The sequence below is a fragment of the Notolepis coatsorum genome (genome assembly GCF_963971535.1).
Source record: "Notolepis coatsorum genome assembly, chromosome: 1".
Classification (NCBI taxonomy): Eukaryota; Metazoa; Chordata; class Actinopteri; order Aulopiformes; family Paralepididae; genus Notolepis; species Notolepis coatsorum.
This window is the reverse complement of record NC_140165.1, coordinates 294044723-294067467: the sequence shown is the minus strand read 5'-3', so window position 1 is coordinate 294067467 and position 22745 is coordinate 294044723. Positions and strand designations below refer to the sequence as shown.

Below are 22745 nucleotides of genomic sequence, written 5' to 3'. Positions count from 1 at the left end.
AAAGTGTCCCGATATCCCTCTCATCATGTCCCCGTTGCGCGGTAGGCTACTTGAATTGTACAAGTATAGCTACAACTAATGAGGACCGTGCGCAGCCCGTTGAGCGTCCCCCCCCCCCCCCCCCCCCGCTGAGCGTCCCTCCCACCCGCGCACGCACTCAATTGAGCGCACTGTAGTCGAGCTGCTGATCCGCAAACATGGATGCGTTCGGAAGATTATTAACTTCAAATCTGGCCGCAGCGAGCACTCGACCTCGACAACGTCTTTGCTGCTTCGGTTCACCGAGGAATTATTCAATCTTTGCTCCTGTCCTGATGGAAACGCATATATCTCTAATCTTCAAAATAGTCGGTGTCATGCTCCCTGAAGATTATTAAACGACCTAACTGTTTAGCCTATGATCTGCCATAGTCTAAAAAAGAAAAAAAAAGCTTGTTACCACTTTCAGGACTTTGTCTCCTTGAAGCAGAGTTTGGGATAAATATGGTGGTTCCATCTGTTTTTAGTTGTTGATACTGCTGTGAAAGGAGCAGCCCGCCTCGATCTGATCTCATTCTTATGATTCTGTCTACTGTATACGGCTAATAAGATAATAAGAGGGAACAATCAAAGTGTCAATCAATTGTTGGCCCGTCTTGGTCTGCTGGTTTTGGTCTTCATAAAATTATCTAATTAATAAAATAGGCTACACGAGTCTGCTGCCTGCGTGTTGTCTATTTCAGACATGTTACAAATACCTAAACATCCTATACACCTTATTTGTCTATCAGCTAGACCGGTCACAGCACTCCTTATTAACAATCGGGACAGTCATCATGTTCTCTGTGGCGACATCTGGTGGTGAGGTAATGGTGGTGAATTGAATGGGATTGTGACTTAATAATTATTGAGAATACTCTCAATAAGGGCAGACAGGCTACACACGCTTGTCACGGATACAGACAGTCCCTGTCCTATCCAAACCACATTTATTTACAGGCCATTTCTTTGCTATGCCTAACCCATTGCCATTCATTGCTATGCGCTGTTGTGCAATGCTTGTTGAAAACATGCTGAGCCATTAGACCAGGGGTCGGGAACCTATGGCTCGCGAGCCATATATGGCTCTTCTGGTGACAGCATATGGCTCCCAGACATTTTTGAGTAAAAAAAAAAAATTTTTTTTTTTTTTTTTAATACTTGTGATATTTCTTAATAATACTGTGTCATTTTAAAGTAAACAGAAATTAGTTTTGAAGATACAGCTAATAGTATCTGTAGCTGAAGATATAGCGAGCAGCCTGAAGACCAGCTGATTCTTAAAACTTGGAACGAGCTTCCTGTGACATACCACACAATGCAGCGTGAGTATTGCCGTATTGACCATGTTTGGCTCTACATATGCATGTGGGCAGTCATTCTCGCATATGAGGAACATTAAGACCAACCTACGCTCACGTTTAACTGATGGAAGCCTCAACGCCTGCATGAAGCTCAACCTCACCACGTATGAACCAGATTACAAGGCCATCAGCAAAACCATGCAGCACCAGAAGTCGCATTAAAAGTAAGACATATTTAATTTATTATACGTTAAAAATACTATATGGCTCTCAATGAAATATATTTAGAAATATTTGGCTTTTATGGCTCTCCCAGTCAAAAAGGTTCCTGACCCCTGCATTAGACAGTAGGGTTGGTCGGTACCACCTGAGGGGACTAAATGGCTGCATTTATATAGCGCTTTTATCCAAAGCGCTTTACAATTTGTTCCTAAAATAGTTTTACCCATTCACTCACACATTCACGGCGGAGGCAACCATGCAAGGTGCCAACCTGCTCATCGGGAGCAATTAGGGGTTAAGTGTCTTGCTCAAGGACACATCGACACGCTGCCCGGGAGGAGCGGGAATCGAACTGGGAATCTCCGCATTGCCAGACGACTGCTCTACCTCCCAGCCAAGCCATTGTTGCGGAATAATGCTCATAGTGATTTTTGTCAAGGTATACATCCCTAGAGATAGAAAATATGCGCTTTTGAGCATTAGAAAAGCATTGGAATACAGATTTATGATTATTTATTGTAGCATATTACCAATATGGCAGCCATCCCAAAAATGTAATTTAACATACATTCACCCAGATTGAGTGTAGAGTTGTAAGGAACAAACAAAAAACATGTATCATGTGTCATTATTAAAACAATAATACAAAATAAAAGAGTAGAACCCATTCATATTGATACATATGACAGCCAGTATGTGCATCAAATCAAAATGCTATCAATACTGACAAAAAGTGAGTACTTTTGTCCATGTGGGGTGAGTTGGATGTGCTCAGTTCATAACATAATAATCAGTCTGCTATAGTCTCCACATGTCAGTACACCTGGTTCTCACAGTCTGCTAGTCTCCACATGTCAGTACACCTGGTTCTCACAGTCTGCTAGTCTCCACATGTCAGTACATCTGCTTCTCACAGTCTGCTAGTCTCCACATGTCAGTACACCTGGTTCTCACAGTCTGCTAGTCTCCACATGTCAGTACATCTGCTTCTCACAGTCTGCTAGTCTACACATGTCAGTACACCTGGTTCTCACAGTCTGCTAGTCTACACATGTCAGTACACCTGGTTCTCACAGTCTGCTAGTCTACACATGTCAGTACACCTGCTTCTCACAGTCTGCTAGTCTACACATGTCAGTACACCTGGTTCTCACAGTCTGCTAGTCTACACATGTCAGTACACCTGGTTCTCACAGTCTGCTAGTCTACACATGTCAGTACACCTGCTTCTCACAGTCTGCTAGTCTACACATGTCAGTACACCTGCTTCTCACAGTCTGCTAGTCTACACATGTCAGTACACCTGGTTCTCACAGTCTGCTAGTCTACACATGTCAGTACACCTGGTTATCACAGTCTGCTAGTCTACACATGTCAGTACACCTGGTTCTCACAGTCTGCTAGTCTACACATGTCAGTGCACCTGCTTCTCACAGTCTGCTAGTCTCCACATGTCAGTACATCTGCTTCTCACAGTCTGCTAGTCTACACATGTCAGTACACCTGCTTCTCACAGTCTGCTAGTCTACACATGTCAGTACACCTGGTTCTCACAGTCTGCTATAGTCTACACATGCAGTACACCTGCTTCTCACAGTCTGCTAGTCTCCACATGTCAGTACAACTGCTTCTCACAGTCTGCTAGTCTACACATGTCAGTACACCTGGTTCTCACAGTCTGCTATAGTCTACACATGTCAGACTCAGTACACCTGTTTCTCACAGTCTGCTAGTCTTCAAATCTATGTGTATACAGTAAACACAGTAGGCTATTCACTCTTTATGTATAGAGGAAACTTTTGGGTAACACTTTATAATAACACTCAGTTATAAGACCTTTATAAGGTACTTGTATATAATGAACTCATCATGAACAAACCATTTATATACATTTGTAAATTATTATTAGATTATTTATAACTATATTTGTATAACATTTACAAGTTAGTTCTACATTATTTATAACTCATTATGAACATTGTTTGTACTTGACTTGTTCATTAATTATTAATAATTAATAATTATTACCCTCATGTAGCATACACGTCGGCCCACATACTACTATACATATACTGAGCGTACATTAGCCAGCCAGCAACTGTGTTCACAGGAATGAGGAAAGGTCCAATCACATCAAGTACGTCTACACAAAATATAGGACTATTAAGTTGTAGGTCGGAAATGATGGAATAGATTTACCAACAAAAAAGGTGGCAGAATATTATACATGTCAAATGTTGTAACTGATACTTCTCTGTGTTGAACCAATAAAAAGATTTGTAAAAAAAGAAAAGAAAATAAATCATCATTCAAATCATAAAAGCTATCTGATGCTCTATTTATCGTAACGCATAAAGACATAAAGACATAGAATGATAAATATTTTTCTGTGCTGGTATCTTTTTCTGCTTCTAATGCTCGACTCTCCCAATTGCACAATAACCATAAAAATAGAATATTGACATAATAGAGAATTACATAATGAATGGCCTCTCCGACACCATCTCTCTTCCCTGCTTCCTCAGCAGAGACGATGTTTGAACCCGTGACCATATGCACATAGATATATATAGAACACTAGATAGCTTGCCCGCGCTGCCGGCCAATGGAGAGCGACGTCACTGAACCGCCGCCATCTTGGGAGGATCAGCCTTGAGTGAGAGTGAGTGAGCTGCACAGACAAAAATACTCATAACTCGCTGAAATATTGACGGATTTACAAACGGTTTGGTTTATTACAAGCATTATTAACGTGGCTATGATTCAAGTGGTTTGTAAAAAAAAAAACATCTTTAAAAAATTCTTTTTTTATAAGTATGCAGTATCATAACTACATCGTTGATGTTTATAGCAAACCAACCCGTTTGTAAATCCGTCAATATTTCAGCGAGTTATGAGTATTTTTGTCTGTGCAGCTCACTCACTCTCACTCAAGGCTGACCCTCCCAAGATGGCGGCGGTTCAGTGACGCTGGTGACTCCGCCTTAAGCTATCTAGTGTTCTATATATATCTATGCATATGCATCCCACTCAGGGACGCGGCAACTGGGGGTGCGGCGGGGGCTGCAGCGGGGAGTGTAACTGCAACTGCAAGGTTGTTTTGGCTTTTATTCCATTGTAACCGAGGCTACTCAATGTCACAGAGCGGAGCGGCACTGCAGATTTACCCTACTCTTGGAATTCATTGCCAGATCGTCATAGTGGCGCTGTCTCGATAATGCAGTGTTATTAACAGCGTGTAGCCGACGCAGGAACCGGTTGGGATTCGAATAGACGCGGCCTGGAAGCGTCAACGCGGAACTGGAAATCCGTTGGTAAAAAAAATAGACTCAGCCTTAATAGTTTTGGGACGCTGAATTCGCAGTAAAGGAATATATCTGCGGTTTCCCTGGCGTGAACAAGCCAGCAGAACTATCCGAGCCCCCGGGAGGGTGGTCGAAGACCTTTTGCATGTCGGCGTCGGCGATCATGTATGCGGGGAACGAATTGCAGAGGGATGGCGCAACAGGTGGGGTAAGCTGGGCTGTGATGTGTGCATCAAAACGGTTACATGTTTGTCTTGCACGCTCCGCAGAGCTGAGCGTGAGAGCGCGGTCTCTAGTGAACGAGAGTGTTGGTTTACCAGAGTGGTAAACCTATGACGTTATTATTATATCACTTATCTCAGCACCCCCTCATAACACGTTTCAGACCCTGTTGAACGCTCTGACTCAATAGTATCCATCTGCAGAACGTCAGCCCCAGCACTCTCAGGCCCCACGCTAAATGTGATTTGACCAAAGCAGAGTATACACACAGACAGTGGAGCTGTTTGCAGATAGCGAGCATTTTGACTTGTTGCGTGGTGGCGATGTCTCACAGACAATACAACTACAAGTATAATTATATAATATATATATTTTATTAAAAAAATAATTATATAAAATAAAATAAAAGATTAATCAAAAACTATCAATATCTCAGCACTCCCACTTCCCGTGGACTTCCCGCGGCCCTGATCCCAGTTATGCCATTCAACACACCAAGGACCACAATGTAAATAAGCCTGAGACTCTATTGTGCTATATCATCATACTTGGAGAGGTTTTAACCCTTTCACGCATAGAGATTACTACAGTAGACCGCTATTCAAAAGCCATTCTCTTGAATATGAATGGGTTTTGATGGCATAGCTGCACATAATCCACTACAGTAGACACTAGTGCAATGTTATTTACACTGCCATCTAGTGGCAAGCCATTGTATCTGAATTATTTCCCCCTTCAAACCATGATGGCCGACGACCAGTCAGAACCACCATGTTTCTCTGGAGTATCAACAAATTCCTAGGAATACCTTGCAGGTAAAAAAAATATTCGAACATCAAGTAACATCTAAGGAGTCATGTCATTGTTAAATCTTCTAAGTATTGTAGTACACAATCATCAAATTTGCTGACGACACAGTAGTGGTGGGCCTGATCTCTGCAAACGATGAGAGGGCCTACCTGGAAGAGGTAGAAGTTCTGGCAGGATGGTGTCAAGAGAACAGCCTCTCCCTGAGCGTCAGCAAAACAAAAGAGATGATTGTGGACTTTAGGAGGTCGGGGGTCAGGGACTACAGCCCCCTCAGCATCGACGGGGCACCGGTCGAGAGAGTGAACAGTTTTAAGTACCTCGGAGTCCACATATCCGAGGACTTGACATGGACCACACACATTGACAGTGTAGTCAAGAAGGCACGACAACGCCTCTACTTCCTTAGGCGACTAAGGAAGTTCAACGTGAGTCAGAAGATCCTTAAGAACTGGGGGACCCTGATGTAAACAAGAAAAACGTCTTTCTCTGGTCTGCATCCCCTTAACAATTGTGTGTATTGAGCTGTACTGTATTGTACCCATTCTGCAATCTGTTAAATAAAGTTTTCATTCATTCATTCATTCATTCATTCATTCATTCAACTTCTACTCATGCACAATAGAGAGCATCCTGACTGGCAATATCACCTCCTGGTTTGGGAATAGCACCGCACAAGACCGTAGCAGACTACAGAGAGTGGCCCGTTCAACCGAACGCACAATTGGAGGTGGGCTTCCCACTCTCCAAGACATTTACAACAAGCGTTGCAGGAGTAAGGCTAAGAGAATAATAAAAGACTCTAGTCACCCAAACAACTGCCTCTTTGAACTGCTGCGGTCAGGCATGATACCGGAGTGTCATGGCAAGCACAGAGAGACTCAGAAAGAGCTTCTCTCCCCAGGCCATCAGGATGCTCAACGACAATAACACTATGTAACAAACCATCAAATACACTCACAGCACACACATCCACACCTACACACTCACTTTAAATAAACAACCCACTGTAGCACCCACTTTACCCACTTTAGACACTTTAACACACTTTATATTTATTGGTAAAGAGATTTGCACTACAACTCATACCTCATTGCACCTTACCCTAATGTAGACACCTGAATATGTCTGACAATAATTCAATGTGTCTAACGCTAATTCCTTGCATTCCCTGTGTTCGCGAGGACGTTGTGTAACCGGCGGACCGCTCTTGATCCTCCCTATCCTAACATTGACACTTCATAGTGGGACAGGATACAGGTGCCGCCAGGGGGAGCTGGTGGCGACCTTGGGCAGGGAGACACAGGTGAAGAAGGATGGGCTCAGGGCGCATCGCCGACGGAGGAACTTCCTCTTCATCGTTTTCCAGAGAGGGAAGAGGACGCACGGAGCTGGAGCTTCGGACATCAAGCACGCGAGATAGAAACCCAGTTACGAAGCTGGTTAGTAATGAGTATGCGATAGCTTAGCTTTTAGTTCATGCGGAAGAGACATTGTGAATGAAGAAGCAGACGAGCGACTGCCGAAGAGTGTGGTAGATATTGCCCACATTGCGTTTTAGCTGAAGTATTTGCGTCATGACAGGGGGTTCACCACGACCCACAGCTTAGCTTCAGTTAGGCTAGCACCACAGTTTAGCCCGCGTGTCGCCCCACCCCTTCAGCCCAGCAGCGGAAGTCACTACACTGCATGCTCCTCCAGCCCCTCCGAGCCGTTACCCCAGCAGTCACCTGCCCAGCGTCTACCCAGCCCTGCTGCCTGCTATCACGGGACCTCTCGACGGCCATCTCACCACACGGACGGTTGGTGGTGGGAGCAGGCCCGCCATTTGGATAAGTACAGCGAGCGCTCAGAGTGCTGAAACTTTATCGGTAGACATTCTCTCTGTGCGGTGCGGGCCTTCTAAGGGCGAAGAGAAACAGTGCTTTGAACTGACGCTGGTAACAGTGTTTAGGGGCGCCCCGACCTTTTATTATTTTGGGGGAAAGCCGGCTATAGATAGGACTTTTATTTGCAACGTGGGCCCACTGTCATTCTGGTTGAATGTAATAATAATGTGTGTTCTTTTACCAAAAATCCCATTGAACCAATAACTCCCTTATCCCTCTCCCTCTTCCTCCCCTCTCTCCCCACCTACGGAGAAGTGGAACGGTATATAAACCCTTAAAGGGAAGGTGTTATTACTGTGTCTAGCCCAGTGTGGGAAGCACTTTAGTCTGACTTATAGAGCAAGAGTACTAGGTGCCCAGGGCGGAAATAACTTTGATCATTGTGTAATCAATTGTAACTTGCATCAGACTTCCAGTAAAGGACAGTTAATGGGACCACTGTGTGCGTGTCTGTTAATGTGCATTTTATTTAACCCTTTCCTTTCCGGGTAATGCTCATTACAATTTAACCCTTTCCCCACCCCCTGCCTATAGTTCATTGTGAAAGGTCTCTACTCATCATTCGGGAAGGGTACTGCTTTGGGGAGCGAATACATCATCCATCTTTACTGCCATCGGGTGTGGGAGGGCCCAGGAAGTATTGGGGGAAGTGTGGGTGTGTGGGGAGCTACTGCTGATCGCCCTGGAGGGCAAGAAGGACCAGCATACCATCCCTAGGTCAGTGAATCCTAGGCCCCATCCACTCCTGCTGCTCGACCTCCACTTCAACATTCCTGGCCTACAGTCGGGGACTCAGCTGGACCCAGCTCTGCTGCGTTCTCGCTACCAGGTGGCCGTGTACATCCACTCCCATAAAGCAGGGATAATCCACCCTGCTACACTAAGTTGTACCTCATCCCATTTCTGCATTGTACTGTATATTGTATTGTAACTCAGTTACTTTTTATCTACTCTGCATTGTATATTGTATATGTATATTGAACACTTTTGTTTTGTTTACACTTGTCTACGTACTTGACTTTCTATTTTATACTTATTTATATCTAGCACACTCTCAGGAGCAAAACAGAAAGAAGCATTTCATATAAAAGTATTCTGTATTTTTGTATGACAACTAATAAAGAAACTTGAAACTTGAAACTATTGATTTTAGATTGGGAGGAAATCACGATTAATCAGCTGTCCACTCAAGTGGACATCATGCGCCACTACTAGCTATATATTGACTACCATTCATACTTATTACTGTGACTGTTGTATGTCTGTGTGTATACTGTATTTCTGTGTATACTGTACGTCTGTGTGTATATTGTACATCTGTGTGTGTATACTGTACATCTGAGCTGTGTGTATACTGTATTTGTGTGTATACTGTACATCTGTGTGTATACTGTATGTCTGTGCTGTGTGTATACTGTACATCTGTGTGTATGCTGTACGTCTGTGTGTATTGTACGTCTGTGTATAACTTACTGTACATATGTGTGTATACTGTACATATGTGTGTATACTGTACGGCTGTGTGTATTGTATGTATGTGTGCTGTGTGTATACTGTACGTCTATGTGTATACTGTACGTCTGTGTGTATACTGTACATCTGTATGTATACTGTACATCTGTGTGTATTGTACGTATGTGTGCTGTGTGTATACTGTACATCTGTGTGTATACTGTACGTCTGTGTGTATACTGTACGTATGTGTGTATACTGTACATCTGTGTGCTGTGTGTATAATGTACATCTGTGTGTATACTGTACATCTGAGTGTATACTGTACATCTATGTGTATTGTACATATGTGTGCTGTGTGTATACTGTACATCTGTGTGTATACTGTACATCTGTGTGTATACTGTACATATGTGTGTATACTGTACGTCTGTGTGCTGTGTGTATAATGTACGTCTGTGTTACGATTAGGTAGTAGGGGAGCGATGAGAACTCAGGTTGCGGACCGGAATGGAGGAGGCAGAGACGGCAGGATAACGTGTAAACAGACTTTACTTGATGACGACAGTACGTTACAAAAGCCGAGCTGGCGCTAGAGACAGAGAACTGAATTGTAAACACGGAAAATAAAACAACAACAAAACAAAATACTAATCTACTTACAAACGCTCAATACGAACAGCAAGGCACGGGAGAAAACAGGAGACACGACGAGCAGGGTAACACGAGGACTTGGAGGAAATGACACCACAAGGAAATGAGGACAGACAGACACCTAAATACCCAAACTAATTAACAATGAAGAACACCTGGCCAAACACAGAATCACAACACAACCTAGACACAAAAGCAATGACAAACTAAACACAACTAGACACTAAGGCAATGACACACAACAGCTCAACAGGGGGGTGACATCACACATAGACAGGGATGGCCCAGGACAACAGAACATTAGAAATTAAATCAACAATGTGCAACCAACATAGGATAGCAGACCGCACCATAGGGCTTAGGTCCCTAGAGGGAGGTAGAGAGCCAATGTCAGGCGGAGAGCACTGTCCAATGTTATTATCCTGCCCGGTCCAGCCAGGACCGGGCCTAGGAACGTGACAGTCTGTTTGTATACTGTACGTCTGTGTGTATACTGTATGTCTGTGTGTATACTGTACGTCTGTGTGTATACTGTACGTCTGTGTGTAGTACGTCTGTTGTAAATATAGGAATCACAATGGACTTTTCATTTTATATAATTTTCTTGATTGGTTTTGTTAATACACACAGTATTACTATGTTATACCATATAATTATTAATGCAGTATATTTTCAGTTGAAAACTATAAATGCATGTTGTCCACTCAAGTGGACATGTTGAAATATCTTTGAAAAATATATAAAACAATTGTTTTTGTTAAAATCTTGTTTTTCATGCCCCAAGAGCAATGAAAATACATGGGGGAAATCCTGACTGGGGTTGTCATAATTCATGCATGAAAGGTATAAGATAAGATATTCCTTTATTGATCCCCCTTGGGGTACAGGTATGGGCAGGGTCATAGCAAGACAATAAATATTAATATAAAATATGAAGAGTAAACTTAAGCAGGCTTTATCAATGCTTGTTACAACACAAGTAGACTGAGAAATAGAAACAGCTATAAAGCAGCTAGCTAGGTAGACCAACTAGACATAGTCTTAGTTGAGATATTTGCACACAAACTATATGTTTACAATTAAAATTAATGACAGAAAGTGACTGGAAATGTGCAGGAGAGGTAGGAAACCCAAGAGGACCTCCCCTAGAAAATAAACCAGTTGAGAGAGAAAACAGTTGTCATCAGTTTTATATAATGATGTAGCTCTTGCTGATGGGGTGTATTTGCTGTATGTATCAGGCCCACATATGGGTGTAGTAGGCTGCTTGTTATGGGAAAACAAACTCATACCAGTCTGGAATTCAGCTCAATGTCACCTCAGTTTACTTTGTCAACAGCGACGGTGTCAACATGGCCAATTACAGTATGTCTTAAAGGAACACGCCAACAGTCTTCTCCAGAGTCAGCCAGTTTCCTGTCTGTGTGTTCACTAGAAAGCTATCTGGCTACAGGCTAGCCTAGCTTATCACACATGAATGCAAGCGGACATTTCATTTTCATTTATTCGTACATGGAATTGTTACAGTCCAACAGTACATAGTTCACTTAATATGCTCCACTTAATTCCATGGCCGAAAGGAACAGGAAGAAGAAAATTATTATTGTACCTGCCCCTACAGTACACTGATAGACTAAGTGCAATGTTTACCCAACCAAACAAAATGTACATACTTGTTTTGCAGAACTGGAAACATCAACACAATTAAATTACCATAAATAAATACATTTTGTGTATCAGTTAAATTGCATATTTAGGTTCATTCATTTATACACACACACACACACACACACACACACACACATTTATCTATATATTTATATAATGTATTATTCTATATTATACTTCTATATACTATACTATATAATTGTATAGTATATACAATGGACCACTCAGGGAGAGGCCAACTGGTCTGTATCCGCTTCCATTCAATTGTGCTAAGCTAGGCTAGCTTGCAGCCGGATAGCTTTCTACTGAAAGCACAGAAATTGGTGTCTTATCATCTTGTCTGACTCTGGAGAAGACGGTAAGTGCATTTTCCATAATGTTGGCGTGCAGGACTCCCTATTCTTCTTCATTCTTCTTCTTCAATCATGTCTTATTTACATTTAAAAGTAGGCTATGTATTTTCTCCAAACACTTTGAGAATCCTCACTTACAATATTAGCTTGAATCAAAGTTTTCTTTACTCTTAACTTCGACATTATACGTCTCTTTCACTCGAACATTGTGTGATCGTACAGTAGCAGCACAGTATTTTACATTGGCCAAGGTAAATGAAATAAAGAGAGATCGCTCTGTCTCTTCTCTCATATGTACACACCAGCGCCGCTCCTACTGTTGTGCGACTCTGGAGACAACCTCGACACCTTGTATCCTACAAAAATGGGATTCTGTGGCACCGCGTGGCAACTGGAATTGTAGGACAGCGATGGATTGACCACGTAACCTGAAGAATAGGGATGGGTCTGTTGACTCGTATAGAGAGACTCCCCTGGCGTTGTATACATGCTACTGATGTAGTTTGAGCTCTGAGTCGAGTAATAGGGGCCCATGTTGCCTGCCTGGTACAGCAATGGCCCGTTTTCAACCAAGCCAGGGTTGTAGAGAGTCGGCACTCCGTTCCGTGTCAGAGGGACATTCTGCATAGGCAGGGTTTGTTGTTGGTGGCCGATGGTGTTGTTCTGGAGACCGGGCTGGGGTGGATATACCGCCAGGCTGGGGACACTAGATATAGGATGGTACCTCATCGGGGCCGGTTTGTATCCCCGCATGTTGTTCTGTTGGTACATGTCGAACGATGCTTTGTTTGAGGGCACGTGGTGGCAGACGAACAGGAGGCCGGAAGCGAAGAGGAAAGCACCGGTCACCCAGCCGATATAGAGAGCCTCCCCCAGCTCCCTGCGCTGGGCGTCGAGCAGCAGAGGGTTGTAGAAGTCCCTGATGATGACGTGGCCCGTCCAGGACACTGGGATAAAGACACAGATGGAGGCCATGAACTGCATGCTGCCTGCGACCAGGAGGATAATGCCCTTCGCACGGTCGTTATCCCTAATACAGGAGATGCAGCGCATGCCAGCCAGACCCACTAGGAGCCCCAGCCCTGACAGAGCCACAGAGCAACACATCAGCCCCCTGGCGGCCTGCAGGTCCGGGGGGAGGAACAGCAGGGAGTCGTACACCTTGCACTGCATCCTGATGTTGGCCTGTCTGTAGCAGTTCATCCACAAGCCCTCCCAGCGGGTCTCCATGACGATGATGTTCTCCCCGATGAAGGCCGTCACCTTCCACATGGGCATCCCAGTGGTCGCGGCTGCGCCTATCAGCCCTACCAGGCCAATACACATCGCCGCTATCTCTGCGATCCCTTGAAGCATCGTGTAACGTAGGAGCTGTCAGAGTTTCAAAAGTTAAACTGAGACACCCCGACGGAGCGTCATTTCAGAGCGATCCAAGCGGTCCGAGGTGGAGACGCGTCCAAGACGAGGAGGGATCCAAGACTGAGCGTGAGTCGTGAGAGACTTGTGTATTGTGGGAAAGATCACTGTCACCTGGTTGGCTCAGACACATAGGGGTAAGGAGTACCTCTGCTGGACCTGTGTTTATAGTCACTCTAACCATAGCGGTGCGGGCCGTCAGTCACAACACAGATAGAAGATATACTGTATCTGACAACAACAACTCGACTCTTTCTTGATGTTTTGATGTGTCGTTCTATTGGCCACCAATTAAAGCTGCAATAGGCAACTCCTGAGAAGTTTGCAAGAGTGAGTTTACCTGCCCAGCTGAAATAGAGCACCAAGTGAGCACCCTGGGGTCACATCGAAAAAATAAGACCACCATCACGTTCCTTGTCAAAAAGTACACACAATGTACAAAACTATCTGCCGATCAAAGGCTGGGAAATATAATATATATATGTTAATTCATCTTAAAGCTGCTGGTGCTTTGGGAGTCTGTGTCTGAACGTGCATTGACTTGCTTTATTTCTGCTGGGCAGGTAAACTCACTCTTACTAATATTTCTGAAGTTGCCTACTGCAGCTTTAAGTGAGAACATTGCACTACTGTGGTACAATTGTCATGTATTATAATATGGCTTTTGAGATTATTGTGCCCAAAAGTGAATCAAATTCATTATGTTTTTCTTCTATTTTTCTTTAAAGCCTTTTGGGGTAAAATGATATGCAAGTGAGAAGTCTTGATCAATTTGTTGTAACTACAATAGGAGCTCTCTGCAGTACCATCCATCTCCACAAGATAGCAGAGAGACACTGTCAGTGTAGGTGATGAAACAGAGAAAGATTGATCATTGATTATTGATGATAGATTGATAATTGATCACTTTAGTACTATTCTTTTTATTAAGGAGTTGTTTGTTTCAAGATATACAAATTGTGGTTAGCTGTGTTTTAAAACAATCACTTAGGACAGGTCAAACAAACCTCTCTCTATATATATGTATATATATATGTAACAGTTGTGACATCGTTACATTATATATATAAAACTACACAACAAAATATTTTCAGCATGAAACACTGCAATCACATAATAACGTATTTATTTACAATTTCCTTTGGAAATTGCAAAAATATTGAATAATCCTAGTCTATTAAACTGAAAGGCTAATAAAAGCAAGTGAAATAAGTGAAATGCGTGTTCATTCCACAATACAACCAGCCAGGATACAACCCAGAGGAGAATAGGGCCTGTAATTAAACCTGTGTGTCTTGTGAAAGAGCTTTGTGTGTCTTTATTCAAAGTGACTTGCAAATTCTGTCCCCCACGTGACCAAGCTGCTGGATGTGCTCTATTTGTTTTCTGTGCACAGACACCAAGGCCCCTGGCTGCTACTCCTGGGCCCACACCTTTAACAAGCAATCTTAAAACTGTGTCACATGGTTACTGAGCCGTCTCTTCCCCATCCGCTCCTAGATTCAGCAGCAGTCCTCTATGTCAGCGGTTCTCAAACTACGGGTTGTGACCCAAAGTGGGGTCGTGGGTAGGTGACAGTGGGGTCGCATTGGCAAGTAAAAAAAAAAAATTATGATTATAAATTATTTATGTGCTGGCAACATATTTTGGCTAAATATGCCCCGTTTTATAAATGTGTATTGATAACATAGTGCTGTAATAAAATGTTCTAATAAATATGCATGATCAAGTTCAACAACGTGTGCTTTTATTTTGATATTCCTTAATCCGTTGAAATTACGCAATACTTAAGTGTGGGGTCGCCAAAACAATTCCTAAATAAAATGGGGTTGTGGTATAAAAAAGTTTGAGAACCCCTGCTCTATGTCTATATCACCAGGGACCTCATCGTAACTATAGCTATACTCGCTATACTACACCACTAGCTATACTATATAACTCCAGGTTTATTTCCATTGTCTTGTGATTTACTGGTATAACATTTGTGGTTACATTGGCACAGACACATCCTCATATGGGTCAACAGTCAGCCACCGACACTGGCTGTCCTGGTTTTATAGTGATGTCACTTACTTGTGTTTTCTTTCCATCAGTTTAAATATCAGAGCCTATACTGCGCACAAATATAACATTGTATAAGACACGTAAATATAACGTATACAAAATACAACAGGGTAGGCGAGATAATGTGATTTATATTAGGTGTTATAGGCCCTTTTTCATAGCAGCTATTCTATAGTCATAGATGGGTAAACAAAGGTGTAACCATAAATATAAAGCCAAAATGGCTGCTGTGAGAAGGGCCTATTGTGGTATTTAAATTTCTTTTTGCAGTTTTGCAGATGATAAAGAAAACATTAAAAAGCTTGAATATTGGTGTTGGTTGTTGTTTCAAAAAGTAAATGCTCGTGGTAGATACAGTACAGGGGCAGATAATGTTGGTGACTGACTGCGTATAGATTTAATGTAAGGTGAGGGTGCTGGAAAAGTAGAACGTGATACCAAAAAGTGAAATATCCCTTTAAATACAGTAGAGTAGACACACCCCAGGCAGTAGTGATGGCAACCACCTGAGTTGTTTCAACAACAAAGCCTAATGCCCCTTTGTTTACAGTCACTATTGTTGTGACTGTTGTTGTGACACTATTGTTGTCCCTAACAGGTGGCTTTACATGCAAAAATAAAACAATCCTACATACAAACCAGGGGTATTATGTGTTTGTAACAAGTATTATTGGCCTAGATTTGCTAGGCTTCGAAACAATCAAGCGTATCGTATTTCGATAATAATTAATAATATTTCATTCATACATATATAATTGTATTTGAATTCACCTTGTTTTTCTGTTTATTTATTTACATTGAGTACAGCTTGTGTTATATTACGTTTTATTGTATTTTCTTGTATTTTTCTTTTTTTTATGGCCATCTTGGTCTATGTCATTTGTTAAGTAATTGGTAAAGTATATTATTATATACTTATTGTTATGTGTCTTGTAAGCCCATATGGGCTGGGCATACATCTGTATGTAAGACACGAAAATAAAAAATATCAAATCAAAATCAAATCAAATCATACATGTCAAGATTATATAACTCACCAAGAGGCTGATATAAGTGAAATGCAAAACTTTAAAAAGAAATGTAGGTGGTAAAAAAACGTAATATATCTTTAAATCAATTGCTTAAATTCACAGTGAATACATTGGTCGTTGAACCTCAAGCACATTTCTGAATCATTTGACATCTTCTTAATTAAAAGTGTATCTTTTGAAAATGTGAAATGTGCCACTCAAGTATCCAATGGCCATATTACAAAAAAAGGGGAATCCTAACAGTAGGTCCATTAAAAGTTCCTTGAAAATGAGTCCCAGCAGCATCACTCAGGGCTTCGTTAACCTCAGTCTCTCTCCAGAGCTCAGAGATAGGCCACCGCACTGCGTACGGAGGGGTATCTGGAGTGGTAGCTGTAGTTGGATGGGTGTCTGGAGAGCACAGGCTGGGGCTGTGGAAGTGGCACTAGCTGCTGGGGGTGCAGAGTCTGTGGAGGGTAGCCCTGCGCTGGGTAGCCCTGTTGAGGGTAGCCCTGTTGAGGGTAGCCCTGTTGAGGGTAGCCCTGCGGAGGGTAGGCCATGTACTCGGAATTCCTGGAGTACTGGTACCTCTCTGAACCCTTGTCGTCGGCCGGCAGATTGCAGCAGGTGAACATGCACCCACCGGCGAAGAGGAAAGCCGAGGCCACCCAGCCGATGTAGAGGGCCTCCCCCAGCTCCCTGCGCTGGGCGTCGAGGAGCAGTGGGTTGTAGAAGTCCCTGATGATGGCGTGGCCCGTCCAGGACACGGGGATGATGACGCAGAGGCAAGACGCGAGGATCATGCTGCCCGCGACAATGAGGATGACGCGCTTGACCCGGTCGTTGTTCTCGATGCAGGCGGTGCACTGTAACCCCAGCAGACTGACCAACAGACCCAGCCCGCCCAGGGCCAGGGAACAGCACATCAGGCCCCGGGCCGCCTGCAGGTCGGGGGACAGGGCCAGGAGGGAGTCGTACACCTTGCACTGCATCCTGATGTCGGCCTGTCTGTAGCAGTTCATCCACAAGCCCTCGTAGCGGGTCTCAAACACGATGATGTTCTCCCCAATGAAGGCTGTGACGCGCCACATGGGCATCCCAGTGCTGGCCGCTGCCCCGATGAGTCCGATCAAGGTCAGCAACAGACCCACTATCTCCAGCGCCGAGTTGGCCATCCTGCTGCTCTCTCCTAATCGGCTCCCAGGTTCCGAGGCACAGCAGCGGTCTCACAGCGGCGGGTTTCTGACTGCTGGTAGGAGGCTGATTCCCTGTGTAGTGAGTGTCTCATCCCAGAGGAAGAGCGTTGGATTCATGCACACACCTGTGCTGCCTCCTCCCTCTGGTCAGGACCGCAGAGAGGAAGGGGTGGGAACTGATCTGTTGCTATGAAACACAATCCCCCAGGAGGTGCTTTTCTCTTTGTACGTCAACACTGGGAGCTGTAATAAGCTGCCACTTTGTTTATTCAATGGTCTCAAGTTACATTCCCCCCAGTTTTACAAGGAAGCTTCTAAAAAGAAAAACTATTATGTTGACAACAATGAAGTTCTGAAGATGATATTGAGGTTTTAAAAGGTAATCATCATTTGCAGTGACTATATGGGCCCGGAAACCTCTCAGGATCTGTCGATGATTATGTGGCAGATGTCATTGGTAGAGAGTGAGACTCCAGACGGACTCCCTGGTTATTGTTACTGCAGGACAGTCCTGTCAACTACTGAATACATGGTTCTGTGGTGATTCTAAACATCAACTACTGCTTTTAAGAACCTCAAATTAGTGCCCTATAGTGTGTGTGTGTGTGTGTGTGTGTGTGTGTGTGTGTGTGTGTGTGTGTGTGTGTGTGTGTGTGTGTGTGTGTGTGTGTGTGTGTGCGTGTGTGTGTGTGTGTGTACTGTATGTACTGTAAACAGCTGCACTTATACACATCCAAGACAGAACAGGGGACAAGAGACATACATGACACTGTTAGAACAGGATGCTTATTGTTGTAAATAATAAGTAAATAAATAACAAAAAAGTGTCAGTACAAAAAAGGGCACTTTCGTCAAACATTTTTAAATCAAGGGGTCAAAATGTGCATATTAGTGAACTGACCATTCCTTGTACTGTGGCCATTCACCAGTCGAATGGCCCCTGGAACAAAACCAAACTTCCTTCTGTTTGTTTTACAGGCAGGCTGTCTAAAGCGCTTTCCTGATGGCAACAAGTCAAAACACACATGAAGGACATGCGTGGAGTCACTAATTATCTTATGTGCTTTTTTGAGCACTTGAGCACTGTTAAACTGTACTAGGGATCTTTGTGTTTTGCCGATTTTTTTTTAGCTAAGGTTGACAACACCTTGCAGTCTGTTCTTGTCTCTTTGACAAAGGGATGCGAACCAACATACAAATGAAAAGGTTAGAATACTTTCAATAAAGGAAGAATAAAACGTTGCCAGAATTCTCTGGTCGACTCCAAAGGAGTTTAGTTTACGAAGACAGTAGAGATGCTGATGAGCCTTTGCATTGTCGATACATTTGAGTTTGTGATTAAACACAATTCCTAAATATTTGTAGTTCTGAACAATTTCCACCTCATCTCCGTGGATGGTTGTTGTAGCGGTGTTTTGGTGAGATAATCATTTATTTGATTTTGGATACATTTAAATCCAGAAAACAGCCATCACACCAGTCTACAAAGTCTTGTATTATGGGTCCATGTGATTTATCTGACTGACTGAGAAGAGTCAGTCAAAACACAAACACAATACTTTTTGAAGGCAATTGACTCACGCAGTGGTTCAGACACCCCAGTATCGATGAACAGTATGCACCAATGACTCCTCGTGCTTTCAACGTTGACATAATTGGGAAAGACATTTTCTGTACAATTTTATTTTATTTTAGTTCATTTTGTAAGTTCACAATATAGTTTCAGCACGTTTTTATTATGAACTAAAATACGTTCATGTGTTTTTTTTCACATCTAGTTCTAGTTATCTATAATGAACTTGGTGTGGGCAGGTATGTACATTTGCGTGAGTAGAGTGTCTCCGTGGAGGCGTCATCCGTGTCTCTTGTGTTTGCGTCCCTGCTCCTTGCCTCAGGACGTAGTTTGAAATGAGACGTGTCTCTCCTGAAACGAGACCTCTGTATATTTGCATTGTGGGTGGATCTGTGTGGCCAGGCCAGTCTGGTTCCACTGGTTCAGGTACATTTGCACTGACAACAATAGAGACATTAGAAAAACATTCCACTGTGTGTAGGCTATAAACCAGTGGGCGAAAAACAAGAACAATTTGAGTGGGAAATATCCGCCTCTGAGGAGAGGGGTTTGCACTGTACACGTTGGATACACAAACTATAGTCAACAGTACATTACTATTTACTGTTTAATTGTTGTTGATTACGAAGTAAAGGAAACCACGTTTCATTAATTTTCCCCTTTATTTTAAATCACATTATAGCTCAGATTCAGAGTCAGTGCTGTAAAAAAAGATAAACGTTAATACAATAATGTACAAATAATGCGTTCTTCATACAATACGCATGAACCTTCCTCACTAATATCAATAAGGCCTAGGGCACCGTTTGCTCTCAAAGGTACTGGGAAGTAAGACGGCGATGTGCAAAATGTTGTGCTTTTTCCAAATAAAAACAGTACTCTAGAGATTATATTAGCAAGAAAATGAAAGTATACAGAGGAATTAAAGGAATACGCCAACATTTGAAATGAGCTCACCGTATTCTCCAGAGAGAGACAAGAAGATAGATACCAGTTTCCTCTCTGTGCGTTCAGTAGAAAGCTATCTGGCTGCACGTTAGCCTAGCTTAGCACAATGAATGGAAGCGGACATGACCGGTTAGCCTAGGCATTGTCCAACTAACACCTCTCCCGAAGGCTAACCGGTCATGTCCGCTTCCATTCATTGTGCTAAGCTAGGCTAGCATGCATTCCCAAAATGTTGGCGTGTTCTTTTAAGGCAAGGCACTGAAACCAGCTCAAAAGAAGACACTCAGTCCAGTGGATTTCAAACGGCTCTGTAGTAGAACACTTGGCTGTCCTTGAGGAAGGAAGTGATGATAGACTGGGGCCAGCAACAGACCGTGGTCACATCAGTCATCATTTGATTCTCCTCGTTTGAAATCAGAAACAAACAACAATCCTGGCACTCAAAGTTAGCTATGAGGTCCGGCTCGTTCTCTGTGTTCCATTCCCCCGTCACTGGTGGTAACCGTTTGAAGTGTACACCACAGAGCCCGGCGGCGGCGGCGTAGCGTAGGAATAAGCCGGCTGATACGTGTACCCTGGTTGGTATCCCGGCTGGTATCCCGGCTGGTACACCGGCTGGTATCCCGGCTGGTATCCCGGCTGGTAGATATTCGCCGCCGGGTTGTACGTGAGCTTCTCGTCTTCCTCCCCGGTATGAGGAGCGTGGCGGCACAGCAGTATCACGCCGGCGACGAAGAGCAACGCCGAGGTCATCCAGCCGATGTAGAGGGCCTCTCCCAGCTCCCGGCGCTGGGCGTCGAGCAGCAGCGGGTTGTAGAAGTCCCGGATGATGACGTGACCCGTCCAGGACACGGGGATGATGGTGGTGAGGCAGCCCATGAGGAACAGGCATCCCCCGGACACCAGGACTATGTGCTTGGTCTTGGGCCGGTGGTCCACCACTTTGGTGCACTTCATGCCCACGGCGGAGGTGATGAGGGCGATGGCGGTCAGGGCCACGGAGGCGCACATCAGACCCCTGGCGGCCTGCAGGTCCGCGGGGAGGAACAGCAGGGAGTCGTACACCTTGCACTGCATTCTGATGTTGGCCTGTCTGTAGCAATTCATCCACAGCCCTTCCCAACGTGTCTCCATGACGATGATGTTCTCCTCGATGAAGGCCGTCACCTTCCACATGGGCAGGCCGGTCACAGCGGCCACGCCGATAAGTCCAAGGAAGCCGATGACCAGGGCGATCATCTCACAGTAGATGGCCTCCTTGCGGTCCTTTTTCTCCTTTCTCACCATCTCGTCGTTCACAGAGTCCGCGTAAGCCTGGGGGTCCTTCTCGGCGTAGGATGAAGGGGCAACATACGACTGAGGAGGCTTGCCGGTGTAGCCGCTGTAACCGGTGTAGTAGGAGGCCATGGTGGCTCTCAGACTGGAAGCCTAAGGTAGGACCCTTGGCTTGTCTGCTCACAGCTGAGGAAATATCTAAGTGAAGGGAGAGGAACAAGACGAGAGCTTATACACCCTGGAAAATATGCTAACGATGCAATGCTGCCTTACTGGTCGAGCTGCTTCACGGCCATCAGATAGACGAGCACTCACAGACTGGTGATACTTGATTTAAACACACAAACAACACATTGTTCACACGTTTAGTGATGTGATCAAGAACCCTTTCATCAAAAACCTAATTGAATTAAGGCAATTGTTTACTCGTTTGAAAAAAATGCATTTCCCGCCACTTGTGGTACTCTGTGAAGGGGGTTAATTTGTTGAATGAAATGTGTAAAATTGTATCATTCTGTAATTATAAGGCAAATTCAATAATGTCAGTGCAACACACAGGCTACAACATGTGAGATCTTTAGGTTAGGATTTTGCTCCAAAACATATGAATATGAACACACCGACTCAGTCTACTGTGAGTGAGTTTCAATGGCAGCAGTGAGAGAGACACTCTGCTCACCCTAGAAACTCAAATGGAATTCCGTTGGAATAAGCACAGAATTTAGTGGTTATTTAGTGGTTATTTAAGTCAGTCCACGTGGTCCTCATTGATGGACTGTGTTGACTGAGGACCATGTAAATTCAACCACTAAAAGTGTTAATTCCAACTGAATTCCCATTGAGCCTCTCTGATTGATTAGAAGGGCGAGCCTCTCTATGTGAGACTTTAGAATGGAATATCTGCTATCACTGCTGCTCCACTGATCAATGGAACTCACTCACAGTAGACTGTAGTCAGTACAGCCAGGTTAAAATATGTTTGGGAGCAATATTCAAATAAAAGACACAAATAAATACATAAATAAATAAAACTGTACTTATTATCACTGATAACTAAAAGCAAAAAGTCAAACAAATAAAATGGGATTAAATTGAAATGTGATTGAAATGATAAAGTGATCACACGTCATTGACTGTTCAGACTGCCTGTCAAACCCCAGCAGTGTCCTCTTTCATTATGTCCCTCATGACATAATGAAAAACCCATTATATATTGTTTTAATGTAGAATCTGTAGTGCCAACAAATGACGACATCTAGACAAAAGAGCCCCACTTGGTACTGCGCTTTGTAAATTTGTTTGGTTTTGGTCTGACATGTGGCTTGGAGTTTAGTAACTTATTATACTGTGAATTTCTCCAGACGTCTTT

At 43.6% G+C, this 22745-nt stretch overlaps 3 protein-coding genes across 3 annotated transcripts; all 3 read right to left on the bottom strand.

Moving 5' to 3' along the window:
- Positions 1-9753: 9753 nt before the first annotated feature.
- On the bottom strand, positions 9754-13373 carry LOC311239853 (claudin-8-like). Its single transcript, XM_084328299.1, has one exon. It carries the CDS (start codon positions 13248-13250, stop codon positions 12183-12185), a length of 1068 nt encoding a protein of 355 aa, XP_084184425.1. The 5' UTR covers positions 13251-13373; the 3' UTR covers positions 9754-12182.
- A 1066-nt stretch (positions 13374-14439) lies between these two features.
- Positions 14440-17709, bottom strand: cldn8.1 (claudin 8.1). The gene has a single exon (XM_084328342.1). It carries the CDS (start codon positions 17557-17559, stop codon positions 16729-16731), a length of 831 nt encoding a protein of 276 aa, XP_084184468.1. The 5' UTR covers positions 17560-17709; the 3' UTR covers positions 14440-16728.
- Positions 17710-19796: 2087 nt separating this feature from the next.
- cldn8.2 (claudin 8.2) lies at positions 19797-21567 on the bottom strand. Its single transcript, XM_084328320.1, has one exon. It carries the CDS (start codon positions 21506-21508, stop codon positions 20591-20593), a length of 918 nt encoding a protein of 305 aa, XP_084184446.1. The 5' UTR covers positions 21509-21567; the 3' UTR covers positions 19797-20590.
- Positions 21568-22745: the final 1178 nt, after the last annotated feature.